Source organism: Clytia hemisphaerica, unplaced genomic scaffold (assembly GCF_902728285.1).
Source record: "Clytia hemisphaerica strain Z4C2 unplaced genomic scaffold, Clytia hemisphaerica genome assembly, whole genome shotgun sequence".
NCBI classification, from domain to species: domain Eukaryota; kingdom Metazoa; phylum Cnidaria; class Hydrozoa; order Leptothecata; family Clytiidae; genus Clytia; species Clytia hemisphaerica.
Window position 1 is genome coordinate 958415 of NW_027103721.1, and position 27628 is coordinate 986042.

At 35.3% G+C, this 27628-nt stretch overlaps 2 protein-coding genes across 3 annotated transcripts in view; one reads left to right on the forward strand and one right to left on the reverse strand.

Moving 5' to 3' along the window:
* Positions 1-7559, reverse strand: part of LOC136804352 (tumor necrosis factor receptor superfamily member 16-like) — a 29008-nt gene extending 21449 nt beyond the window's left edge. The window contains exon 1 of the mRNA XM_067061061.1: positions 7458-7559. The gene's annotated coding sequence lies outside the window, so the exon portion shown is untranslated. The remainder of the gene's footprint in view (positions 1-7457) is intronic.
* A 149-nt stretch (positions 7560-7708) lies between these two features.
* Positions 7709-26611, forward strand: LOC136804347 (uncharacterized). Of its 2 annotated transcripts, none has more exons than XM_067061056.1 (10): positions 7709-7989; positions 16994-17081; positions 19323-19382; positions 19846-20064; positions 20456-20634; positions 21403-21515; positions 22189-22429; positions 23011-23211; positions 25329-25424; positions 26315-26611. In XM_067061056.1, exons 2-10 carry the CDS (start codon positions 17048-17050, stop codon positions 26579-26581), a joined length of 1410 nt encoding a protein of 469 aa, XP_066917157.1. In that variant the 5' UTR covers positions 7709-7989; positions 16994-17047; the 3' UTR covers positions 26582-26611. The 2 variants fall into 2 exon arrangements, with proteins under 2 accessions (XP_066917157.1, XP_066917158.1); XM_067061057.1 differs by lacking the exon at positions 7709-7989 and adding an exon at positions 10221-10341.
* Positions 26612-27628: the final 1017 nt, after the last annotated feature.

Below are 27628 nucleotides of genomic sequence, written 5' to 3' on the forward strand. Positions count from 1 at the left end.
CTTTTATGATTTTCATTCTATCCATCCATTATACCCTTCTCTTACTTTTTTTCATCTATCATATATTTTTATTTATTTGTGTTAGATGGGATGATGTCCTTATAAAACTATAAACCATCATAACATGGATGATTTTTCCATCCGTCTGTTCTATTAGTTTTATCTATACTTTGGCTGTAGAAACACGATTTATTCTGTAATTCGACCTGTTCCGAGTATAGGATTAGTGCCTTGGAAATTGTAGGATCTGTTCTAAAAATCACTGTCAAAAAGGCCAGATATTCGTGAGTTTTTTGGAGAAATTTGTTATCAAAAGAAAGAGGAGGGGAAACAGAAACACTATGTCACAAATTTACTCTCCTTCGTTTATTTTCTCCATTTAAATTTAAATAACTCAGCCAAAAAAAGATTTTTTATTCGTTCTTTTTGCAATCAGTTTTCTTCATCATCATACAGTGGGTATCTTCTCTAAAAAAATGGTAAAAATGATATCCCAAAGCTGACGTCCCTTTTGGATCTTTATCCGGTCAAAATTTCTACGTTTTTTCCCCCAATTTCCCTTTTCAAATCTCAAATCTATTTCAAATCAAATATTCCAACGGTTCTAGGAAAATTGCCCCCGAGAAAATTGCCCCCCGGAAAACTGCCCCCGGAAAATTGCCCCCCGGAAAATTGCCCCCTAGGAAAACTGCCCCCTAGGAAAATTGCCCCCCAGAAAATTGCCCCCCAGAAAATTGCCCCCTAGGAAAATTGCCCCCGGAAAATTGCCCCCCCCCCGCCATCTTTTTTTCCACTTTTTTATAAAATCCAATGAAACTTCAAATGGCCATTGTAGCTGTAAAATTAAGTAGTTTTGAATTACTCTTAGGGTACCTAGTAAACGGGGGTCAGCGGGGGTGGATTGGAAAAAATTTTTTAACTGTGGTTGGAATTAATTTTAGCGAATGACAGCGCAAATCTGTTCTATTTCATCTTATTTTGAGCAACTTTGTTGAATTTCAGGGGTTAGTTAGCCAAGAAAACTGAAATTTTAATTTTGGTGGGAACTTATTTTGGCGAGTTAGTAAAAATTAGTTCCCTTAGCTTAAGATAGCACGGATAGGGCGCTTAGGGTTAAGAAATGGGGAAAGATTTTTTTGAAAGTGATTTTATTACTCGACTATCTTTCTCCACCTCATACAAAACTTGTAAAAGTCGTTTTTGAGGCGTCTTTTTTCTTTAAGAAAAAACTAAAAACTAAAACATGCAAAGCAAATCAATGGTCAGCGTGAGGAATATAGTTAGAATGAAGTTATCCATTCCATATGACCAAGAAATTTTGTAAAACCATTAAGAAAATACTTGAATAGCGAAAGAAATACAGTATAAAACACATTGAAATTGACTATCGCTAAACAGAGAAAACGCTTTCTCTGTATTCCATGGTTAAACCACATTATTCCTTATAAAAAGCGTCAACTTAATGAAAATTACGGCTGCAACCTGCAACCGTTGGACCAAAATATAGCCCCAAAATATTCTAGATCTCTTAATCCGTTAAGACGCGATCACGTAAAATTGCGTAATCCAAAATCTCCCGAATGTTGAAAATTGAGTTAGATTTAGTTTCGAAAAATGGAAAAATAGGGGGCAATTTTCCGGGGGGCAATTTTCCTAGGGGGCAATTTTCTGGGGGGCAATTTTCTGGGGGGCAATTTTCCTAGGGGGCAATTTTCCGGGGGGCCGTTTTCCGGGGGGCAATTTTCCGGGGGGCAGTTTTCCGGGGGGCAGTTTTCTCGGGGGCAATTTTCCTGACACCATTCCAACGCAAGCGTTTTTATAATTTATTTTTTTTGACTTTTTCTGCCAGGTGAAATTTTAAAAATCAAGTCAAATTCAATCCCTAACCATTCCGATTTCTATATTCTAGCAAATCAACCTTTTCCAATTTATTCAAAAAAGTTTCCTCCTTTTCCCCCTGCTGTGGTTTTCTTTTGTGCCACATCTTTGCCAAAAATCAAAATCTATTCTTGCGAGGTTTCAGTTCATTTACTTTCATTATCAGGTAAATTTCCATGCCTTTTCTGCTACCGGATAACGGTGACAGAAACAAAATCTTTGCTTGAATTTGGATACTCAATCCCAATTTTTGTACATGAGCCATGAGAATCATGACAAAAATTTGATGTCCTAGGCCCTTATTAACAGAAAAAGCCTATTATGAGGTTAATTCTTTGTGTTTTAATAATTCCCAACTAATTGAATAGAGCCTGGGTTGATTATTTTGTCCTTTGTAGTACTGAATTCAAACTTAATCTTTGAAATAAAAACGGTAGCAGCTCAAAACCCTGAAAATTTGCCTGATTATATATCTTATGTTACTAGAGAGTGTAGGTAATTTTACCGAAAGCAGCTTGGGAAATACCATATGTTTGTTTTTGATATAAATAAGTTTTCATATTCCCCCTGACAGCTGACACTTAGGCTAGGCTAGACTTACCTCTTTTCTCTTTCCTATTCCAATAATACAATGCTTACAAATTTTGACACACAATATACACATCGACAGAAGTATTCCCCATGAGTTTGCTAAATCATGCGTCTTACGCGCCTCTACGCCCTCATTTTTCTCAGTGCTTCATATTTTCATGCGCCTTTATTATTTTATGTGTCTTGATTTTTAGAATGTATATTTTAAGAATGTACAATCATTTTGAGGTGTAGTGGTGGTATAGTGTTTATCATCCTTGACATCCTTTTCTGACTTTCTTAAGTGTTTCTAAGGCTGGACTTAAAAAATTGTTGGTTTGCTGTCATCTGACCGACCATACCTCAAAACCTGTCGACCCAAAAGATTTTATTGACATTTTAAGGAGATTTTTTTTCCTTAAAAAACTTCAAACACAAAAAAAAAAAATCTCGTACCTATCTTGTTTGTCTCAAACATAAGAATACACCGTTTAGGAGTCTCGCTATCTTCACGGTACTCCATTGCAGAGGCCGGTAAAAATGGTAGGTAAAAATGCGCACTTTAGTACTGTGAACCAGACGTAATTAATCGAACCAATCGAACGGTATTTTCAATCGAACTTTGTCGAACTTAATCAAACTTTGTTGGCCGATTAATGTTCGACTAAGTTCGGTTGTCGAACTTTAATCGAATACTCGCAAATTTCTCAAAATACAAATTACTGAAATCGAACTTAATCGAACTTCTTTTAAAGAGACCTGGACAGTTCGATTAGTTCGATTACATTAATCAAACTTAATCAAACTAATCAAACTTAATCGAACTTTGTCAAGTTTAATCGAACAAAAATTTGAGAAAACCAGAGCAACTGAAGGCCGCTCCACTTGCGCGTAATTCGATCGCACTTTTTGCCGGCCTTTGACGACGACACTTTGAGGAACCTTGAAGCACCCCCGCTGGTGCAGGTGTGTACCCTCACATTCCCCCTGACCAGTGGGCACTGATCAAACTCCCCAGAACCCCGGCCAGGACCCCCAGGGGCCGTCCACGGTGGTACCCAAATGAGGTCATTTTTCCCAATTTTGACATATTTTCGCCAATTTTCCAATTTTTGCCGGTTTTTGACGACGCTTTAAGGAACTTTGAAGGACCCACACCGGTGCAGGCGTGTGTGTACCCTCACATCCCCCTGACCAGTGCAGGCACCGATCGAACTCCCCGGAACCCCAGCCGGGACCTCCAGGGGTCGTCCACGGTGGTACCCAAAGGAGGTAATTTTTTTCCAATTTTGACCAATTCTCGCCAATTTTCAAGCCTTGCCAAGCATTTTAAAGGCTTTGGAGCACTGATGGAGGGTACTGGCTTTGAGGGACAGTAAGGCAGAGGGTATCCAAAGGGGTCCGAAGGGCTATGGAAGGCTGTGGAGGGCTGTAGTGGCCTCAATTGGCCTCACCAGTGATTTTTCCTGGTGAGAAAGGGGTGTAGCAGCCTCAATTGAGGAGGTCATTTTTGGCAATTTTTGCCGGCTTTTGACGGCACTTTGAGGAACTTTGAAGGACCCCCAATGGTGCAGGCATGTACTCTCACATCCCCCTGACCAGTGGTGAGCACCGATCGGACCCCCCGGCACACCGGCTGGGACCCCAAGGGGCCGTCCGTGGTGATCATTTTTTTCCAATTTTGACCAATTTTCCCGCCTTTCCAAGCCTTTTAAAATGCTTTGGATGACTGCGATGGAAGGTGCTAGCTTTGAGGGAAAGCAAAGCAGAGGGTACCCAAAGCGGGGTCTAAAGGGGTCTGAAGGGCAGTGGTAGGCTGTGGGGGGGGGGCGGGGGGCTGTAGAGGCCTCGATTGGTCCCACCGGGGCTGGTACCCAAAGGAGGTCAATTTTTGCTGGCTTTTGATAACACTTTGAGGAACTTTGAACGACCCCCAACGATGCAGACGTGTACCCTCACACCCCTGACCAGTGGGCACCAATCGGACCCCCCGGAACCTCGGCCGGGACCTCCAAGAGTCGTCCATGGAGGAGGTCATTTTTTGTTGTCAAACTTTTTCGAACGGAGTTTTTTATCGGATTTGTCAAACCTTTCTTGTTGTGGAACTTTATCGAACGGAGTTTTTTGTTGAATTTGTCGAACATTTCTCGTTGTCAAACTTTTGTCGAACTTAGTATGTTTTGTCGAACTTAATCGAATACTCACAATTTTGGCGACTTTTGAAAAGTTCGATTAAAGAATTTAATCAAACTTTTGTCGTTCGATTAAGTTCGACAAAGTTCGATTAGTTCGGTAATCGAACTGTTCGATTAATTACGTCTGGTGTGAAAGGTTAGAGGAATGTAAACATTGTGTGTGAATTTTTTTCTCTCCTTTAAAGAGAATGATTTAGATATTTGAACATGATATTAATGATAATTTTATAAATCTCTCCTGAAAATTTCACAAAAATTCATCAAGAGGAAAAGAAGTTATGATTAAAAGGAGTTCTTTACCTACCGTTTTTCTGCTGTGTTTCCTTATGACAGTTACATCAAAATGCCTCGAAAATGTTGATATGAAAATTGCGTAATCAGAGAACGTATGTCTCGCTCATTATAAAAAGGCCGAGACAAACTTTCAATAATTGGATTGTAACATCGAGTTAAGTCTCTTTTGTTAAGTCACCAGGGGGTAAATAAAACAGACCTTGATACATTTATCGTTCGTTTCAACTTGACCATTCGTTTAAAACTCAGCGTCCCAAATATTTGGGGTAGGTAAAATATGTACAAAGAAATTCATACTTTTCCAACTTGGCAAATCTTTAAAAAAGAAGCGAACAATAAAATATAATTACCCTTTCCAAATAAACCTCTTCGGTGGCGAGCGTAGTCTACTCTGACGTAATTGTAAAATTTATGTGATGGGAGTTTGACATAGTAATGTAATGTTGTTTGGGGAATTATGAAGTTCTCTGGAATTTCGATTGCATTTATTCAGGTTGATTTTTTATGACTTATAATGGTACTTTTTCTAACGAGTTTGATTACTCTGTTCTCACACTTATGTCTTTTTTTTTCGCGTCCTTTTCCGTGATTACTTTTATTTATATTTTTAAAGACAGGTAAGAAGGCATATTGATGTAACTCTGTATGAGAACCAGATGTTTACCTACCGTTTTTTTACGGAGGAGAGTGAATTTTCCGTGGTCGCTAAAATCAAAACAATGGAAAATTGGATTGACGCATGTGCAGTTGACACTCCTAAACGGTGTATTGTAAATTCCCTGCTAGCACTTCTGTTTTTTATTCAAAATTACCTAAATGTTAACAAACTGTTAACCCTTCCATGGACGAAAATTTCATAAATTGCCAAAATAAAAAAAAATTCCGACCCACATCCAAAATCCAGGGTCTGGTGACAGCAAACCAACAATTTTTTAAGCCCAGTCTAACTGTTTTCTGGGTATTTTTCTGAAATTTGCCCGCACACCGGTAAAATAGACCTTTTCGCCTTTCCATCCGCCATATTGAATTGTATGCAAAAATTATGGTGGCCGAATTGCCGTGGTGAAATTCCCTTAGAAAGTATGCAAAACATATGCAAAAAGAAAGTATGAATTAAAAACTTACATGCATAATTGGCATTATATTAAAGTGTAATCTTGTAGAAGAAAGATTAAATTTGCTTCTCTTGAAAACTAAAAACAATTATATTCACTCATCTCTTAGAACAAGCACTTCAAAAGACCATAACATTAGACAGAAACTCAAACTGAAAAATCACCCGCGAAGGTAAAAAACAATCCTTATTTGGCTGACGGCAAATTATTCTCCTGGGAATAGAGCCGCCAAATGATCAAATCAAAACATTGAGAAAGTGTGACGTCATAATTACTGCTTTCAGTTTGCGTGTTTTGAAAGTTTGATGTGTGTACTCCGTCTTCGTGGAATTTTTTTATGGCATGAAAACAGAATATGCAATGTCTTTAAGAACAAATTCCTAAAAGGCTTTTGTTGTTCTGTAAATATTTCCTTTTGGATTAAGAAATTCCATCTTTTATTGTTCTAATGATTATAATATTTATTTATAAGATGCTTTGTTGTCTTTTTAATCTTTGTGTAAACTTGCATATGTTTTGCATACATTCCAACTAAATCCAACCACGGCATTTTCGTTCCTGTATTTTTGCATACAATTCAAGATGGCGGACGCAAAGGCGAAAAGGTCTATTGGTCTCCGACCACCCCCCCGGCTCACCAAATGCAAGCAACCAATAGCTCCAACCCTAACCCTAACTGACAATAACCAAACCCCCATCTAGGTCTGCAGATTGAAAAATTTCACTTGCATCCTAGTGGATGATATTATCTTAATTCTAATATAGGCTAATAGTAATATAACCAGACGATCTCAATCGAACGGAATCGACGATCGAACCAGTCGAACCAAATCGAACGCAATCGACCGATTGAAATTCGATTGTCGAACGCAATCGAATCTCAATCGAACGTCAAAATTCTGGGTAATATTCGATTGGTTCGATTGTTGTTCGACTGGTTCGATCGTCGATTCCGTTCGATTGAGATCGTCTGGCTTTATTCTTGCAGCTTCCCAACATCCAAGCTCTCAAACATCACAAGCCGAATGAAATTACTTTCAATTTCCCGTAGAAATTATGCGATGAACAATACGGGGGTCAATGAATCGACGATCGAACGCAATCGAACGTAATCGAACATCAATCGAACGCAATCGAATATCAATCGAATCTGAAAATTGCGGTAATATTCGATTGAGATTCGATTGCGTTCGACAATCGAATTTCAATCGGTCGATTGCGTTCGATTTGGTTCGACTGGTTCGATTGTCGATTCCGTTCGATTGAGATCGTCTGGATATAAAGCAGCATCAATCTGTCAATACATATAAAATGGGTTCTAAAAACTAAAAAATAAGTTATTGCAGAGAAAACAATAAATCTAGCTAATGAAAGAAAACAAAAAAAGGAAGTATTAAAGAAATACCGTATCAAGCAGTGGGAAGTTCTTGCATTTGAGTTGTTAGTGGTTGTACCTTTTTACAATGGAACCGACCGAAATGGTCGGTCGGCGGAGAACGAAAGTGAAAGTTGTTCTAAGTTCATGATTTTTAGAATTAGATTAACAATGAAAAAGCATTATCGATTTTTGATGTTTAAAAATTTCGAAAACGAGCAAAAACGGTAGGGCGAAATATTCTCTTTGATCTGAAAATTAAAGTCCATGTCCCAAAACAACTTATCAATTGTAAACAGCCCTCGATAGCAACCAAGGAACTTCAGCAGTTCAGCAGACTTCACCAGTTGTCTGCCTTTCTCACAAAATGTTTGTACACTTTTCTATTCCGACGAAGATCCCCGGTATTTTTCAATGTCATTTGTTAGATTGTTTTTATGTCATTGTTTTTAAAATTATCACTTTTTTTGAATACGTACCTCAAAACCCACACTTTTATTATTGACGATATCTTTAATTCCACTGGGTCAATCAAGGTAAAATTTTGCACCTGTACATCTAGGTAAGTTTGTTTTGGAACTATTCATAAGTTGATAAGTTAGTCTCAATAGAATTACCTATTACACCATAGAACCCACAATAGATGTACCTCAAAACCCACAAGGGAGTTTTGCAAATTATTTCTCTCCTCGTTATATTTCTACCTAAAACTTTTTGACAATTGATTTTGTATTTCATATACGTATTTTGTATGTAAAAATTAAGGATTACATGCTTTCCTAGTTGTGTTGAAATGATTTTGGAAACTGCATCGACTGTTGTTAGCACTCATGAAAGTTACAAAACATCCATACATAGTTATTTATTGCAAATGATAGAAACTTTTTTACATTGTCTGGATAGCAAATCAAACTGATTTAGGCATTAATTGAAGCAAATGAAACTATTATTTACTATGAAAAGAAGACTTTTGCAAAGCATTTGAAGTTGTTAAAATTACAGTGCAATCTCCACCATGAATATCGAAAAGCTAAAGAATCCCTTCCGATGTAAAACATAAATCGTGAGGCTTTTATGACTATCTTGGGAGAGATTTGGCCTAAATGGGCAGATAAAGATACATTAGTTTCATGTGCCAAGAGGGTTGGAATAACATCAAGTGGATTGAGTGTAAACTTCAAGCAGTAAGATAAGCTTGACAGAGCAGCAGCATGTATATAAGAAGAAATCCCTCCATCGACATCTACATCAACTCCAGACTCATCATGTCTCCTTCTGACAAAATAAAAAGGTTCTCGTGATTATTGGAAGGATAAATTTGGCCAGGCTCAGTCCCTGATAAGGGAGATGGCAGAAAGAAGCATCCAACTGGAGGAAATTCCTGGCTTTCTGACAATAAAAAGGGTTAAGCCACACGAAGAAAAGAAAGCAATCACAACTACAAGGGTGACTCAGGTACACGGCTTGACAAGGGCTAAAGATGTAGCAACCAAGGTCAAAGAAATCAGGGATGAGAAACTGAAGAAGGAAACTGAAAAAGAAGAAGCAAATTTGAGGAATTTGAATCTGAAGAAAGCGAAATATCCGAAGATGAAACTGATGATGAAAGTGATATCCAAAAACTCAAGAATTGCTGGAAAGGCCTGGCATCGCCAACAAAAGATCGACTGAAGTCACTGGTAGATTGTATGCTGCCATTTACACCATCAAGAAAACAAAAATGTTGTATATTGGTCGTTTGTTGAAGAGATTCTTAAAAGATGAAGATGGCGCTGTTAACTCACTTCAGTTGCACTGTCTAAAGCCTAAAGTTGGGAGTGGCAAGGTTCTTGAAGACACCCCAGACCATCTTCCAGATATAAGCATTTTCCCAGTTCATGACATCATAGATGGGTCATTAAAGGTCATTCCCATTTGAGGAAAAAAATGAACATTCCAGATCATGATTCAATTGAAAATATGTTTAACAAAGAAGTATCAGGACTAAACCCTCTAGCTTTAGTCAATATGATGTAATAATCCATACTTTTTTTTAAGCTTTTGAGTTATATATGCTAATCATTATTGTTGTATTTTTGCATAGTTTTTCTTGAAAATATGTCACAAAATTGTATTCCAGAAGTATGTTTGAGAAATAGATAAATATTTTTGTGTTTGACATCAAAAAATTCTAAAACTTGCAATTTTTCTCATTTGTACCTCAAAACCCACAATTTAAAAGTGAGTTTTTTGAGAGCAATTAAAATAAAGACATTGCTTACAGCACTTAGGACTTTTTTCCTACATTTGAGTTATGCCTAGAGGTAATAGAAAACGAAAGATTGATAGGTTGGTCAATAGCAAGTGACTTATCTGACCATTTTTTGAAAAAAATCAAAAATTTTGAAGTTAGATTTCTAGCGTTTAATCCTGATAAAAAAACTTTTACCCAACCAATAATGCTCAATTTTGTTTTAGATAATAAAGAAACTATTATACCAACATAATCTTAAAAAGTTATGCTAATAAAAACATTTTAGATTTTTCTAGAACTCCTGAAATGAAATTGTTGGTTTTGAGGTACCTGTGGGTTTTGTGGTACATATACCTGTACACCTTTCTTCGTGATTATTACATCAATCCAATACAAATGTCTGTTGTTTTTCGGCGTTACATCAAGGGAATTCTCGACAAGGAAAATTTGGGAACTTTCCTCAAATATTGAAAATGTGTGAGGCCTGAAGTTCTTTAATTTAAGGTCTATAACTATAAATTATGGATATATATGATGAAAAGTTATGTAGGAAAGATTCTTCTCTAACAGATTGAAATGATGCTGTAAAAACAAATCAAGTTTTTATACACCACATCAAGTAGTCTTTGGTGCTCCCCTGGTATGTGCAGGATTTTAAATATCTCAAACACTAATCAATTTGTGAGTACTAAATTGACAAACTTAAATATTGGCGTAAAACTAACTTCATTAATGTTACCTTTTAAAGATTAAACAGAAGAAGTGCAGTGCAAGAAAGAAAATGAGACAATTACCGTCAAACTGCTCTAATTTGGGACTATCTGACAAAACATGGGATGGCAATTTCGCCACCATTTCACTGAACCTCCAAGTCAATTGATTTGAGTTAATGAACGACGTATTGAAAAATATGCGATTTCTCTTTCACACCGAGTAGGCTTTTAAATTGAAATACAAAAAAAAATCTGTAGTAGAACATACGCAAATGTCTGGAATGAAGAAGACCATATTAGTGGCAAAACGATGGAGCGTTTGACGTCACTCGTGCAGCAAGTTACACACTCGTTATCTGTTAATCCCTTTGGGCGATATGTGGTTAGGCAGCGGGCGTTCTCTAATTTTCCAATTGGCGTCCGGTCTTTTTGAATGAAAACAAAAAAGTTAAAAAGGGCGTGCTATCAGTGAAAGCTATCGTGACATGTTATGACAGAAAGTATGATTGATAAACTTGGTTATCAAAACAAATTTTTTGTCAAAGAGATAACAGTAAGTGAAAATACAGGCCAGATATTCAACAGTCCCATGTTTCGACCAATTTTCCCAAGTTAGAGCAGTTGAGGGTATAGGAAAAGGGTTAAGTGTGGTTTGTAATAAGGATATTTTCTCAACAGGGCTGACATGGCTTAAAATGGGATAAATTCTTACAAATTTGGAAATAGGGCCATTCCACAAAATTGTCGACCACAATTTGAGATATGCCTATGCTGGCCTATTGAATCGGTGCTATGGAATGGTGCATGGTCCCTACTGACAGTACCCAGTCAAAAATGAGCGTGTCCCAATGTACCCCTTACTCTGGAATGGCAGGTACCACAGGAAAAAATTAATAGATCACAAGCTTTGTGAAATGTCGTTTCCAGATTTGGGAATAGGTGGGTTTCCCAAACTAATCACAAGGTTGGGATCCTGCAACTCTTCACAAGGTTGTCAAATGCAATTTCACAAACTTTAAATCTGGATGCGGATATTCGGATATTCCCTGGTTGGGAATTTCAATTTCTGGAGCTTGTGAGTCACAGTTTCACAATCCAAAAATGACAAAAACCTAACCGATTTATTTTTGTCCAGACCTTTTGTTAGCCTAGATTGACGCTGGGAACCAGCAAAAACGGGTCCAGATGTTACGTTTACCAAACTTTGTGAAACATCATTTCCCAATAAAATATTACGTTTTCCCCCATATTTGGAATTGTGTTTGAATTAGGGTTTGGTCGAAAATGGATCTAGATTTAACTTTTGCCAAACTTTGTATAAAAGCACTTCCCAATGTAGAACTTAGCTTATCCAAACTTGTCCTTAAACTGTTTGAATTAAGGAATGGTCGAAAATGGATCTGGATTTAACTTTTCCCAAACTTTGTAAAAAAGCACTTCCCAATACAGAACTTAGCTTATCCAAACTTGCCCTGAAACTGTTTAAATTAGGGAATGGTCGAAAATGGTTCTAGATTTTACTCTTCCCAAACTTTGTAAAAAAGCGGATCCCAATGTAGAACTTAGCTTGTCCAAAATTGTCCTTAAACTGGCTAAATTAGGAAATGGTCGAAAATGGATCTGGGCTCTACTTTAAAGCACGTTTGAAATGCAATGTGAATATAGGTTTCTTGCTTGTTTCTATAATATCTAAAATACAATTAACTTGAAGAACGATTTTATTAAAATAAAGTAACAAATACAGTCTTGATTTCTAACGACATCCACAGAGAACCTTTAGGAAAAGATGAATCCATGAATAGCTCCTGTAGTTCAGTATCGTTCAGCAACTGACATAACTTCCATTCTCCATTGATTTTTGCAATTTTCAAGCACAGCTTTCTCTGTAAGTCGGTGGTTTACTACGTCATCTCAGTCATCTTGTCGATTTTTACATTGTCTTCAGTCAATAACATTAGCTAGTAATCTGATAATTAGCTAGTAATTTGTATAATTCTCATCAAGGACCTGAAAAAGCGATACAACCAAATTTCTTTTTCCAACCAAGATATTGCGAGCCAATGATGTCGTTTTGGCGTCTTTCTTTGTTTCCATAATAGTAATTTGCTGAATTTTTACGGTAATATTATCTAATCTAAAAAGCAAAATAAAAATTAATGGTAAAAATGAAACTTATTTCAAATTTATTCTATCAAAAAAACTCCCCTCCATGCTGTTACCCCGCTCAACTAAAAATACATAAGACAACAGACTAACAAAAATATTGTATGGAAAAAAAATATCAACGAATAATGAACAGAATTTGAAAATCTAGCAATGAAAGCTGATTGGACAGATTCATTTTGAATCTTAAAAGCTGATTGGAGTAGATTTTCATTACGTAATCGAAAATTTCTCTCTTTATATATTTTTCCTATAAAAATCTTATGAAATGAAATTTTGCTATCAAATTTGGTATGGAAAAAATTCTTTTTTAATTTTAAAATCCATAAAATTGAAATCAAAGTAATAAAACTTACCGATAAAGAAGTTTATATTTCTTGTGATGTTTAATTTGTCTTTCCATTGTTTCCTTTGCAATAGAAATGTGTAAATCACACACAAGTATTTTTCACACCTCTACACCTTTCCCACACATATAAGTTTTGAAGAGAACAATTTGCTTTCTTTCGCGTTGATTTTGTCCGTTATTCCATGTTTGCAAATTTCCTTATATGGAAGACTTTTTCATAGTTTTACAGTTGTATTTATTGATAGCGCGAAAATTCGTTTTCTTTCAAAAAAATCGGAATCAAGCAAGAAATAAAGTGCAAGATACTGCTGGCTATCAAAAAGCAACACTTCAACTCAACAAAGTAAGTCAACTTGTAATTTATCAAACAAATCCAAGTATTTATATTGTTTTGTAACTGAAAATAGTATAGGTTGGTGGGCTAGTCTGTCACTTATACGACTTATACACAACAATTGACATATGCAGCCGGCGGAGAGATCTTTTAGAAATATGTGTTCTTATCTTCTAGGAGACCACATGTTATGAACTTCGATTTTCTTATACAAATAAATGATGTGTTCTGATTTCTAGAAAACCTTTATCGCACTATTTGTCTCCCTAAACTTTTTGATATACTTGTAAGATATTTGATTTTTTTCCACGAAAAATGTGTTCTGAAACTTTCTAGGGTTACCAGGCAACAATATCACATAAATTTTATCTATATTATACCCCCTGTCTACTTAAAAGATGTGTTCTGAAGCTTTCTAGGGTTACCAGGACAACAAGAACACGTTTGATGACCTTGGTTATACCCCTGTCTCGTCAGAACACACCATTATTTCTAGCTGATTAATTTTCGAAGATCTTATCAGAACAGATCAAAATTTCTAGCTGAAACATACTCTCAGAACACAACGGAAATAAAGGTCGCCTCGCCGGCTGATTTCAAACTGAGTGTCTTTTTTCGTATTTATTAGTTCTAGTATACTACTACAGTCGACCAGGTCGACTCTCCATAACTCGAATGTCTCCTGATGTCTCACAATGTATCACTCGAACAGTTTTTCTCGTTCCTTTGAGAAAATCTTAGGCTGTTTTTCTTCTCTAAAACTTGAACACCCCATAACTCGAACGACTACGTAGTCGTAGTATACTGGACTTTTGAGCCACAAAGAATGGACTGTTGTACCAAAACTCATTACTTTTTCTACTTTTCACAGCTTGTACCTAGTTTGGAAGGTGGCGAATCCTATGTTATGGAAGTAACAATCCAGTTGTCGTCTTCATCGGTTCAATTACAGTAACGAACGTTAAACTGGTCGATCAAGCTCTCCAGGAAAATTATTTGGAATATTTGGATTTTCGCAGTGTATCAATGGACAATAGATCAAAACCGTACTGCCGACTAAGCTAATGACGTCCTTTGAATTTCACCATGGAGTTTTGTAAATACGTCAATTTTCATCGGTGAAGTCTCGTGTTATCTTTATTTTTTGGGATTTCTTTAATAGGGTGTGTTTGGTTTTAGCAGTTTCTTTTTGTATGATAAAATTTTGGATAGTCGTAATATCCCTCTTTATCGTAGAGATTCTGGTGGAATTCCAATGATCGATATTGAGTCGTTTGAACTGTGACTTTAGTCCACCTTATTCATTTGTTCTTTTGATTATGGATATTACGATTATCACTTCAAGTCAATGTACTTATGACAATTTACGAGGAATTTTTCGAAAGGGCTTTATGCTACTTTTGGTCAGCATTTTTTAAACCGAGTTTAATTAAGTTAGGATTCTGGTTAGCCAAGTATACTTGAAAACTAACAGGTAAACGCTTGAACGTGACGAAAAACAAGTCACGTGCGAGGTGGAGGTTGACCGTGTTTTTTCCTTCACAGCAAGTCATTTAAGCAAGTTTTCAACTTCACTTGCCCTCGGTCGGTTAAGCACTCACGGTCAGTCTTCACGTAGCAGGTTGAAATCCAGCTGGGCTACGTGTTCGTCGATGGCTGTCTTTACGGTTCCCGAAGGAATACCTCCCGCCAGATCTTAACGCTGTTCATTACTTTTAAGAGTATACTCTTTTGAGTAATGACGTAATGTTTCGGTATCAAAAATACACATTATTTCAATACAGTTTTACTGTATTTTATATATCAAAAACATACTATTTCAAAGTCTGACCCTAAACCAAAGCTGCACTTAAACCAAACCATTTCACACATCCAGGTTGCTTGATTTTATTAATGTAACATTAGAATAATTATCTTTGCGTTACATGCTGAGAACAAAACTAATGATAATTTTATGGATGTTTTTTGAAAGTAATTACTCTTTTTTTATGTTTTTAGAATTTTGCACGAGTTCAAACTCTAGTAATTGCATTTACTAAGTTATTTCTTCATTTTTATCATTTTTCGTCATTGTACATATGTATATTTTTTTCATTGTAAAAGTTAGATATAATATTAGATCATAAAACATTCGGGATTCACAAAATCCCAAATTAGGCTATAGGAGAGATACAGGAATGAATTTTTCCGAATCGGGTGTCTAATTAGTGAATCCATGTTATTTTGCATCGTTATTTTCAATATCCCAATCTATGGTAACCACATAACTTAACCTTGTGAAATGGAATTTAACAAGCTTATTTTTGAAACTTGTGAAAACAATTTTTACATTGCAAAGACTAAATTCACAAATTTGTCATAGCAAAGAATAAAACATTCCCAGGATTCGAGAAATCCCAAATCAGACCAAAGAAAATGTTTTTGGGGTCGGAAATTGACTTTTCCAAACTTGGTATCAGAATAGTTAGTTCCTATGCTATTTTATATTGTGATTATCAATATCCCAAAGATATTATGGTATATACAATTAACAAACTTGTGAAATGGGTTTTTACAACCTATTTTTCTTAAGCTTGTGAAAATAAATCTTTTTAACTAAAAAATACCCAGGATTTGAGAAATCCCAAATCAGACTAAAGAAAATGTCTTTGGGGTCGGAAATTGATATTCCCAAACTTGGTATCAGAACAGTTAGTTCCTATGCTATTTTACCTTGTGATTGTCAATATCCCAAGTTATGACGTATACAATTAACAAACTTGTTAAATGGAACTTTACAACCTATCTTTTTAAATATTGTGAAAATTAGTTCTATCATTTTGAAAATCAAATTCACGATGACCTTGTGAAAAGAAAACTTCAATGTGAAATAAGAAAACCAATGTTCACCATATCCCAAACTTTTTTTCACAAACTAAATTTTGAAAATCCGAATTTTAAGGGCCGGAAACGACGTTTCACAAACTTGTGATCTGCTAATTTTTTCCTGTGTACATTTTCTTCAAATATATTATTTCCCTGGATTGAAATGCCTCTATAGGTGCTACAAAATGGTGAATGGGTCCCAGTATCCTAAAGTCCCTATTCTCAGTATTTAGTCAAGAATGAGCGTGATGCAGGGGGGGGGGTCAGTACACATCCAAAATTGTTAAAAAAATGCTCCATTTTGGCTGATTTTAGAACAAAATACTAAGATTTTTCAAATATTTCTTTAAGGGACCACCCTTTAATTGGTATTTTAGTACACATGGTACTAAAATTATTTTTGAGCTTTTTTGCAGTACCACCACGTCACTAAATGTCATGATGTCTGAGATTTTAGTACCGACCCCCACCCCCTGCGTGATGTAGTGTACCTCTACTCTCTAACACATCCCTATGGAAGATTGATAAGGTGTTATCAACATTTTTAATAGGTGTTTCGGGCACCTTAGATAGTATAGAAATAAAAAGTATTTAAAGTAAATAAGAGAGTCAAAGAAAGTTAGCTAAAAGTTGGCTAAATTGAAAGTAGAAGCTTAGAAGCTTTATGTGACAGAACAACTAGTTGCAGATTATCAGAACTGGATCAACAGCTTTTTTGTAGTCCAGTCTTTTATGCCCTACTCTTAATAAAAACTTTTGTAGAATGAACAACAAAATCAGTCAATAATACACTCCGCTACAAGTCCTAATGGATAGTTGATATTGATGTTGTAGCCTACTTACTGTCACATGACAACATAAATTGTCTTCATTTTGTCTTAAATTACTTTCTCTTCTTGGTCATTATAGGTTGACCAGATTATGAATCGTATATGGTTAGGAGAAGAAATATAAAACAAAAAGATGGGGGCTGGTGCTTCAAATATGTTTTCACAAAGTATGTTTTTAAATTCATAGAGACTAACTAGTTAATTTAATAATTCCCAAGTATCTTTTACTGGATAGCTTATGATTTAAATTTATTTTATTTATTTTTTTAGTCTTTAAAAACCATTAGGAGTTAAAAAAACTTTAAATTCGAGAGAATCTGAGCTCCTTAGTTGTGCTGTTTCTAACTGTACATATGTGCACTCAAAGTGGAAATGAATCTAAACTTTATAGTCCAGTGGCTTATCACAATAATACTTCAGTTTGTGAAAAAAGCATGAAACTTTGCACAGACATGCACAATTGTATTCTGAACAAAAAAATTGACAGAGACACGTCTGAAAACCACGTGACTGCTGACGTCAGCACTTTTTTGCTGACGTCATGAAATTTTTTGAAGGTATCCAAACTATCAAGTATTATATACCATTGGAAAGGAAATTCAATTCTGAACAACTCTTTTGTCTACAGTTTTTGATTAAAACGAAGCCAATAAAAGTTAGAAGCCTCTGAAGTTGACTTGTGACGTCATCAAAAATTTTCAAAAAATTTATAGTTACAAACTATCAAGTATTATATACCGTTGGAAAGGAAATTTCATCCTGAACAACTTTTTTGCTTACAGTTTTTCATGAAAATAATGTCAATAAAAGTTAAAAAAGACAAAAAATTTTCTCATGTATTACAATATACAAAGTTGGAAAGGATAATTCATGCTGAATACATTTTTGCTTACATTTTATTATGAAAACTACTCAATAAAAACTAGATGTCAAAGTGGACGCTTGTAGTCAAAAGTAGTCAGTATCTTTCTACCAATTAAAATATTTACGCTAAGAAACCTTACCTTTTCGCCATTATTTTTCCTTCAAAACTGAAACAACGGACGGAAACCTAATACTAATAGGCTAATCACTAACACTATATACTCTAACCACAGCATTAAAGATCCTCTGACGCAATGGAAAATAAAGAGATAATTTAAATAAAGAATAATTTCAGGCTAGGTAACTAGACGTTAAAAATTATTCCACGATCATAAAATATCTTCGGCTGGTTGGAGTAGCAATTGAAGGTGGTCAATGTCTTAGCTGGAGCGTTGATATTCACAAATGCTGGCCCATCGATAACTTTCATGTCGACTTGAGGTGCCTCCGTGTCTGGTTCGCCAACATCTTTCTTGAGACAAGTTACAAAATCGGACTTGGCAGTGCATTTCCTCAGTCTGCCATATTCTGGGCGATAGGGTACCCATAATTTTTGTGCGAAAAGAAGTTTTGAAGATCTCCTTTTCGTAACTGGTAAGCGATAAAGAGGAGAGAGAAAAATCTCCTGTCTGCAGTTAAGCTTTGAATTTGGCTCACATGGACAGATTGGACTGCTTGAAAATGAGGAGCTTGTTCTTTGGAATCACGTCATACTGGGACTTCTTCTCGCTTTGGAGTCGATCTTTGATAAAGGTTTGAAATTGATTGCTGCAGCCAATTCGATTGACTTCAAAATATGCCATTTTTGCCCTGATTACCAATAGACGATATCGGCTTAACGAGAAAACTCAGATTTGATCCCCGAATATTTCCCACAATGCTTTGCGCGGAAAAAATTTCACCGTGAACTTTTTTCCGCGCAAAGAATTGTGGGCAATATTCGGGAATCAAATCTGAGTTTTCACGTTAAGCCGATATCGTCTATTATTTTGCATTTGATTGACAAAAATTTGGCTTTCAATTTCGTTTTCAGCAAAAACTGTAGGCAAAAAAGTTGTTCAGAATTGAGTTTCCTTTCCAATGGTATATAATACTTGATGGTTTGCATACCTTCAAAAAATTTTTCACGACGTCAGCAAAAAAGTGCTGACGTCAGCAGTCACGTGGTTTTCAGACGTGTCTCTGTCAATTTTTTTGTTCAGAATACAATTGTGCATGTCTGTGCAAAGTTTCATGCTTTTTTCACAAACTGAAGTATTGTTATGATATTTTGGTCTAACAGACTAAACTATTAAGCATAGAAAGAAGAAGGCCTAACTAAAACTTTCCACTTTCAAAAGCTTAAAGGTTCCCATTTTGTATATTCCAAACCCAGTTCAAACTTTTAATACTTTAAAACTGGTACACTTTCTTTGAACACTTGGAATTCTTCTGAAAATTTATTGTCAAAATGAACTTCTTAATTTTACTTAAAAGCTGATGATATCATCATCATTTATTATTATACTTGTGTTTTACGTGACAAGTTACTCTTGTCATTTTAGATCCAATGAAGAAGAATTATCCTATTGAGGATGTTCCAACCTTCAAAATTGTCTTGGTTGGTAAGCCATCTATTTCTTTTTGTTATTTATACTAGGCTTTTCCAGAAATAGTCTGTGTCCCCCCCCCCCTCCTGTTGAGGATATCAGATATAGGAGGTTAACGATTTTTGTTCAATAGTGGATATCCAGGGGTTTAAATATCTACAAGAGAGCGGATATTCAGGGGGTAAAGTGTCTTCAAGTAAAAAAATACGATATCCAGGGGTACGTAAGCATCTTTATAAGAGAGGATTTCCAAGAATATCCAGGTGGTTTGATACTTTGAAAAATCAATATCCTCAAAAGTGGGGGTAAAATTTGACCCTGTCATAATCTTTTAAAAGAAAATATCATTAACTTTTTACATTTTGATGAACACTTTCATAATTGTAATCTTTCCAATAATACAAGTTTATACAAGTTTATTCATTATAATAAAGTGAAAAACTTTGTTTATTTGCTTTGGTTTGTATTATATCTATAGGTGATTCTAATGCTGGGAAGACTTCAATCTTTCTTCGATACACCAGAGAACAGTTTGATTATAGTTACCAACCCACCATGAATGTTAACATTGGTAATGTGACTAAAAAAGTGCAATTTCCATTCGAAACTTTGGTCTCTGTTTCACTATGGGATTTACCAGGGAGAGAAGAAATTGATTTGCGGAGAAGCTATTATAAAGATATTGATGCAGCTATTGGTATGTTAAAATCCTGGCATTCAAAATGGATTTTAATACGCATTATGAAAATTTTTAGAATTAGTACTTTTAACTAATGAAGGCTTTTGAATTGTTTAATCCTTTTTAAATGAAATTTGCTTTTTTCAACATTCGAAAAAATTGTATGTGGAGGTAATCCACTCAGTGCAATACGGGATTTTTTTTAAACTGACGTGTATAAAGATATTTCAAATGCCAAGATTTTGACGTCAATATTTATTTTTATTTATTTTTTAATACTAATACTTTTATTCATTTTTTGACACTAAAGTATTCTTTAATATGGTCTACATTTAAACAAGCTAAATTATATTATTCTTAAAAAGTTAAGTTACAACTTAACCTTGTTTGAAATTCTTTATTGTCATAGTTGTGGTTGATTTGAGTGATGATGGTAGTTTAGAGATGGCAGGGACCTGGAAACAAGACATTAATAACAACAGTACATTGACCACAGCTGATAACAATGGAAACGAGAAAGCACGAAGGAAAAGTGTAGCTTCTCAAGCACAAGTTCCCATACTATTGATCGGCAACAAGTTAGATAAGGTGTGTGATGTGTATACTATCTTTATACTAATCTTTATTAATCGTAACTTTGAAGAATTAAATTTTGTCTTTTTGTGTATTTTTGCCTTTTTCGAAATCGTTTGATTTCTGACTCACAAATTTAATCTGCGTGAAATTTTCAAAATCAGATATTCGGCATAAAAGACGCTGTAAATTTGCAATTTTCAATTAAAAATAGTGTATTCAAGAGTATTTTCAACTGATTTTTGGCTGATTCGTGAAATTAAATCCACGGAAAATTAATCTATTAAGGAGAGGCCAATTTAATTTGTTGTTTTACAGGCCAAGCTAACCAAAAAAGAGGGTCGGTCAGTGAAAAAATTAAAATAAAAGTAGAATTTCACTTATCAAATCTCCTAAAAATGCAGCAAAAACTACTACATCTAAACAAATTGCGAAATAGAAAATAAAAAGACACAAAAATTCGAATTCATGGATAAAATGAAAGATTGAACATAAAATTCTTAAAACATCATGAAAGAACTACCAAAATTTTGAAAATTTGGCAGTATGTAAAGCAATTAAAACGAAAATGTACTGCCAAAATCAATTTTATTTTTATTTAGATTTTTGGAATTTCAGGGTCGCTCGGGCCCGTAAAACAACTTAACAAATTGGTCGCCCCTAAGCCTGAGTCAACATAGTTGAGGCTAAGTTACAAAACATATGTGTCTGTAATGGGAGGAGAAAAATCTTTTCTCTCAATATTAATGTTATCGTAATCTTCTTTTTTTTTGTAAAACTCAGGTGTCATCAGTAATGGATGTAGATGATGAGGACCAAGATTTGAATGAACATTCTGATAATGAAAAAGTTGTTGCTCTTGAAGAAATCGCATTACAACATAGTTTTGTTGGAAGGTTTGTATACTTATGAAATTATCTTCCCAACATAGTAGTCATAATAGTGAGTTATACTTTTTTACTAAGTCTGTAGAATAGTAGATAACCAATGCGAAAGTCGTGAGTTCGGATCCTCAGATGAACGCTAATCTATACATAATATGAAATTGCTCACTGATCTTGCATAAAATACAAATAAATTACTTGGACCATCATATCAAAATTGTAGACTATTCGTTTAGATCTTTATTCAATATTTTCAACGTCAAGGCGTTCTAAATTGAGGGTCTGCATTATGTAATTTTTTGGAAAGAAGACAGTCCATTGTCAAATGGAACAATCAACTGACATGTCATATTTTTCATAGCGATTCTGACATCCTCTTAAATACCGCTAAATTAGCTTTAAGTGTTTCCTTACTAAATTGAGGCCGTTGTGCGATTCTCATGTTAACTCTGTACTGTCTTGGATTTCTCTTTATTTATAAGCAATTTGACCAAAGTGAAGCACTTGTTCATACTTCCAAAATCGTTTAATTTTTTCGATTATTGTTTACATGAGATCCAAGAAATGTGATCAAAAGCTAAGTTCATGTGGTATCTAAGAAAAGATGATATATGGTGGTCTGAGTATTTAGCAATCTATTAAGCAATCTCGAATTTCTTAACTTTTTTTCGAATTTTCTTAACAGTGTTGCAGTATCAGCCTGTGAATGCGATGGCGGAGTACACGCAGCTTTCCGCTCGCTTCTCCGGTTCCTTTTACACAAGAAAGCGCCAAAGAAAGTAAAAGACCGTGAACGAAGTGAGGGCAATGGGAACCACTTAATCAGCATTTTTAGTGATCCAAATCAACATGGCGCATTTACAAGGAATATGGGCAGCGTTGATGACCATGTCTATGAACCTTTGAAAATCACACGTATTCCGGAGGTACCGAAATTTTTTGTGGTGTTAATGTCTCCTTAACGTTGTAGTAGCTCAGACTGTATTTAACAATATTTAAAGATTTTTAAAACAACATTGCAACCAAATTTCTTATAAATTTAGAAATACAGTGCACTTGCGAATGAACACTGCTAAAGGCAACATAATCCTTAGATATGATATCACCAGGGTTACAAAAAACTACAAAATGCATCCAGTGAACTGTTCTTCATTCACATAGACTGCTTTTGAGACTTTTAGTGACCGTAGCGTAAAGGTAGAGCATCCAGCTACGGTGCGCAAGGTTGTGGGTTCGATCCTCAGCCGGGTCATACCAAAGATTCCCAAAATGGTACTTGATGCCTCTCTGCTTGATCAAGGGCAAGTGGAGAAATCCAGGGAAAGGAATGGCGTCCTCCCCTACCTTCGGGTAGACAGCTATACGAAAAGGGAGCCTTCGGGTCGCCTTCGACTGCGGTCGCAAACTTACTTTTTGGAGACTAAAAAACCGTAAAGTGTAAAAGATGTTTGCTTTAAAATGGGAGAGTTGCACATCTAAACCTAACTACTTTAAAATCAATTTTTAGGTCGATCAAATAGTAGAGGCAGCCGACAAGAACGTTCGTACTGTTGAATTCACCAGTGTGGGGTTACTGGTGGCTGTGAAGAACTTTAAGAAATCATGTTGTGTGTCTGGAATCACTGATAATAACAAATCGAGCATCGAGGAATGTGTGACCAGTCTAAAGGATAGTTTACGGAACGGGAAAGAAGAAGACGTTTTACTGGTTAGTATTTCTTCGTATTTTTGGACCTACCGCCGGGTGCCCCAGTGGAGGTTCTATAAATTAACCCATGTCCGTTCGTTCGTCCGTCCGTCCGTCTGTTACCAGCTTTTCTCAGGATTGGCTCATTAGTTTTTTCTGATTTTTTGCACAATGATGCAAAATGGCAATGCCCAGAACGTGACGGAGCCCGATTTTTGAGAAAAAATTTATTTGGGCAAATTTGGGCCAAAAACTACCTAAAAATAGGGTTTTTTGGACTTTGTGCAAAATCCTGTCATTACTTTTTTCTGATTTTTTGTACAGAGATGGAGGGCAAGATTCTCTAAAGAATGGTTGAAGTGGTTTTTCCCGGAAAATTCTTATTCGCCTTAAAAAACGGATTTTCGTATTTTGGGGGAAATTCCCTTTAACCAAATAAGAAAATATAGCTTTTCTCAATGTTGACTCGTTATTTTTTTCTGATTTTTTGCACAATGATGTAAAATGGCAATGCCTATAATGTGTCTGAGCCCGATTTTCGAAAAAAAATATATTTGGGCAAATTTGGGCCAAAAACTGCCTAAAAATAGGGTTTTTTGGACTTTGTGCAAAATTCTGTCATTACTTTTTTCTGATTTTTTGTACAAAGATGGAGGGCAAGATTCTCTAAAGAATTGCTGAAGTGGTTTTTCCCGGAAAATTCTTATTCGCCTTAAAAAACGGATTTTCGTATTTTGGGGAAATTCCCTTTAACCAAATAAGAAAATATAGCTTTTCTCAAAGTTGACTGATTATTTTTTTCTGATTTTTTGCACAATGATGCAAAATGGCAATGCCTAAAATGTGACGGAGCCCGATTTTCGAAAAAAAATATATTTGGGCAAATTTGGGCCAAAAACTACCTAAAAATAGGGTTTTTTGGACTTTGTGCAAAACTCTGTCATTACTTTTTTCTGATTTTTTGTACAAAGATGCAGGGCAAGATTCTTTAAAGAATGGCTGAAGTGTTTTTTCCTGGAAAATTCTTATTCGCCTTAAAAGACGGATTTTCGTATTTTGGGGAAATTCCCTCTTTAACCAAATAAGAAAATATAGCTTTTCTCAATGTTGACCCATAATTTTTTTCTGATTTTTTGCACAATGATGCAAAATGACAATGCCCAAAATGTGACGGAGCCAGATTTTTAAGGAAAATTTTTTTGGGCAAATTTGGGCCAAAAACAGCTTAAAAGGTTTTTTGGGTCTGAATGGTTTAAGTGATTTTCGTATTTGGGGACATTCCTTTTTACCATTTTACATTATTCAACACACAAGCTTTATTTTTCCATTCTGAATTTTTGTACCATTATTGTCATTTTTTTCTTATTTTCATCTGATGTTAATCATTAGGTAGGTCCATTCAGCATGTTGCTTGTTCTTCAGGAATTTTCGTCTTTACTAATGGAGATTTTCATAATGACAATAATGATCTAGTTTAGCTTTTTTTGTCTCTTACAAACCATACAGGAGCATTTTTCCCATTGGGCTTACTTCATTATCTTCGTATTAAAGTCATTTTATAGAAATTCAGCTCCCCTCGATTCTTGATTAATCTTTGAATATCCTCCTATATTTTAGTTCACACCCAGAGCCACTTGCTCAAATAATACACAAGTGAACTAAGGTATTGTAATGAGCTAAAGAAATTTCAAACTCTCCCCCTCCAGACGTGGCTTTTTGACTTTGTCAAAACCTTAGATCTTACCAATTGTGAAAAGCCTTTCCCCTTCAAAGAATGGACCCCAATTGGATGTCACAGCTCCTCGACACGTGTTTTTTATCATTTAAATACACCCATTCTACATGCCGTCTTTCTTAGATAAGAAGTTACAGCACTGTGAAGCAGTTCATTTTTGCTGTTTTTTTTATTCTCATTTTTGGTCGATTTAGGCCTACTTTAAAGGGCTTTAACGTTTTATCTAACTAAGTAAGATACGAAAGATCAGAAAACAGATTTGAAATCACTAAGGTGCAAATATTTATATAAGTCAGTTGTCATGATTTTCGAACCGGTAGAAAAAGGTGCACCACTTACTTTTGAGGTAGATTTAAACAATTGAAAATATTAAGAATCGTGGTGCTTTTTATCGTCATTCTAGGCGTCAGAAGAAGCTGGCTACATCAAACTGAGCATACCTGATGATGCAGAGGTACCTGGAACACTTAAAAGGGTACTCAATATCTACGATAAAGAGGTAATTATTTCAAATACATGTTTTTTCTTCTAATAAGCAAGTGTCTTCCCCCTACTGTTCTTAAAGGGGGGTTTGTACTTTTATGGTGTGACGGAATTGGCCCTTTTGCAGTACTGTAAAAGTGACGGGAAAACGGTATTTTGAAATCAGAGGGTGACTGTATTTAGCCTTAATTTTTGTCAGTATTCCTGTACATGTTTTTTTTTTTATAAGCAAGTGTATGCCCCTTGGTCAGGCTCGTGTATGCTTAAGTTCTCAAAGCATCCAGGCATAGTTTATGCTTATTATATGCTTAAGAATTATGCTTATGATTCACCCCGAGCCAAGTTTTTAATGAAATTTCAGAAATTTTGTAAAAATTTGTTCAGATTTTGGGAGCAGTGGAATGTAAGCTAGCCGTGGAATTTCTTATTTTTTACTTGACCTCTACCAAACTTTTTTAAACAGATAAAAAATGACAACTTGAAAAATATTTTAGGCTGACATATATGCTCATGTTATGCTTAGGAATTCTGCAAATCTGACCCTTCATATACTTATAAGCGTTATGCTTATAAAAAAAAACATGTATTATAACCTCTACAAACCGGTGTGACGAGGTTATTATATTTTTCAATTTTCGGGATTCCGGGATTCAGCAAAATATTTGATGGGAAAACGGTATTTCGGACCACTACAAACCCCTTAAACAATGAGCTATTTCTGAAAATAAGAACATGCTAAGAACATTTTTAGGCTTAAAACTAAGAAAGTTAAGAACATCTGAAGGCTTCAAAAATTTTGAATGTTCTTATAAAAAAACATGTAGTGCAAGAGATGATGATTCATGATTTCACTAAATTTTTATAAAACTTTTTATTTATTATTCTGCCATTTTCAATTCGTTATAGGTCTGCAAGAAAACAAGAAAAGTGTTGTCTCAATGTCCCACACTGAAAGTACAATTATCTGATCAAGTGAAAGAACTTGAACGAGAATCTGAAACATTATTAGATAAAGGTTCCAGTGTTGGTTTGAATAAGAAACAGTTAAGAGTGGCTGTACAAAGTATGGAAGATAATATAGAAAAGATTAAAGACACTATCGCTTTAGCTGACGAAGCAATGCGAATTACCGATGATCAATTCAAGAGAATCAAAAACGCCATGATGTGGTGAATTTGTTTTGGTGTACTCTTAGTGCCAAATAAACGGGGGGGGGGGGGGTTCGAATAAACGGGGGGGGGGGGGTTCGAAAATTTTTGAGATTTTAATAAACGGGGGAGACTTAATTGCCGCGGGGGTTTGGAAATTGTACTTCTGAAAACCCAAAAATAAGGTAAATATAGGCTAAAATCAGGCTATTGAGAGCAAAATAAAGGGCTTTCTCTTTGACAGCTGACAGCTTAATAAACGGGGGGGGCTCCTTCTAAGGTCCGAGGGGTTGAAAAATTTTCGAAAAATTAACAAGCAGGGGGCCGTTTATTTGGCACCTAAGAGTAGGCTTTTATCAACTTTAGATTCACGTCCGCTCAGCAACTTTTTTTCAAGCAAGTTTCTTTTACGTGCCTTTCGATTCTGACTCGCATTCCTCTGTAGATTATGGTCGTCAAAATGGTTGGGATGATGGTTAGGTTTTTGTTGAAAAATAATACTTGCGTCTTCTTCCAAATTAGATTTTTCTTACTTTATTTAGATATAACAAAAAACTGTTTTAGGGATACACGCAGTCTAATTAGGGTGATATCGTGGTGTTGTGTTGTAAACTTTCACTTTCTCGAGATTAAGTTTCGCCTTAATCAGGAATTTTCGCCTTCCTATCTCTGGCGTGAAATTCCTGACTTGCGAAAATCGAATCGAAATGTTCAAAATCAGATTTTTGGCTTAAAAGAGCGCGGTAAATTTTCTTTTTAATAGTCAGTATTAGTAGTTGTGTTTTTTGCTGAATTATTTTTAAGTATTTTAGGTTTGTTAACTCTAAACTCGATGATCCTGGTTTCTGTTTATCAATACGCTGAGCTTGACTTGAGAGTACAGTTGACACTCTCTAATGTTTATCGAATACTGGGGTGTACTGAATTGATAGAAGTCTCCCTAAACCGATTCTATCGAACTATAGTTTATAAAAACGTTTTTATTTTAATGAATCCTTTACTCTAAGCTCTTAAATAGTAGAAGGGTCTTAAATTTTTTCAAAATATAATTAACGAGGGGATTGAAAAATTT

Bases quoted from the DNA above. Each gene is read 5' to 3' on its own strand.
- LOC136804347 (XM_067061056.1), top strand. From the start codon at position 17,048: ATGGGGGCTGGTGCTTCAAATATGTTTTCACAAA. The intron at 17,082-19,322 runs GTATGTTTTTAA...TTGTCATTTTAG, and splicing joins TTCAAATATGTTTTCACAAA to ATCCAATGAAGAAGAATTAT. The intron at 20,065-20,455 runs GTATGTTAAAAT...TTATTGTCATAG, and splicing joins AGATATTGATGCAGCTATTG to TTGTGGTTGATTTGAGTGAT.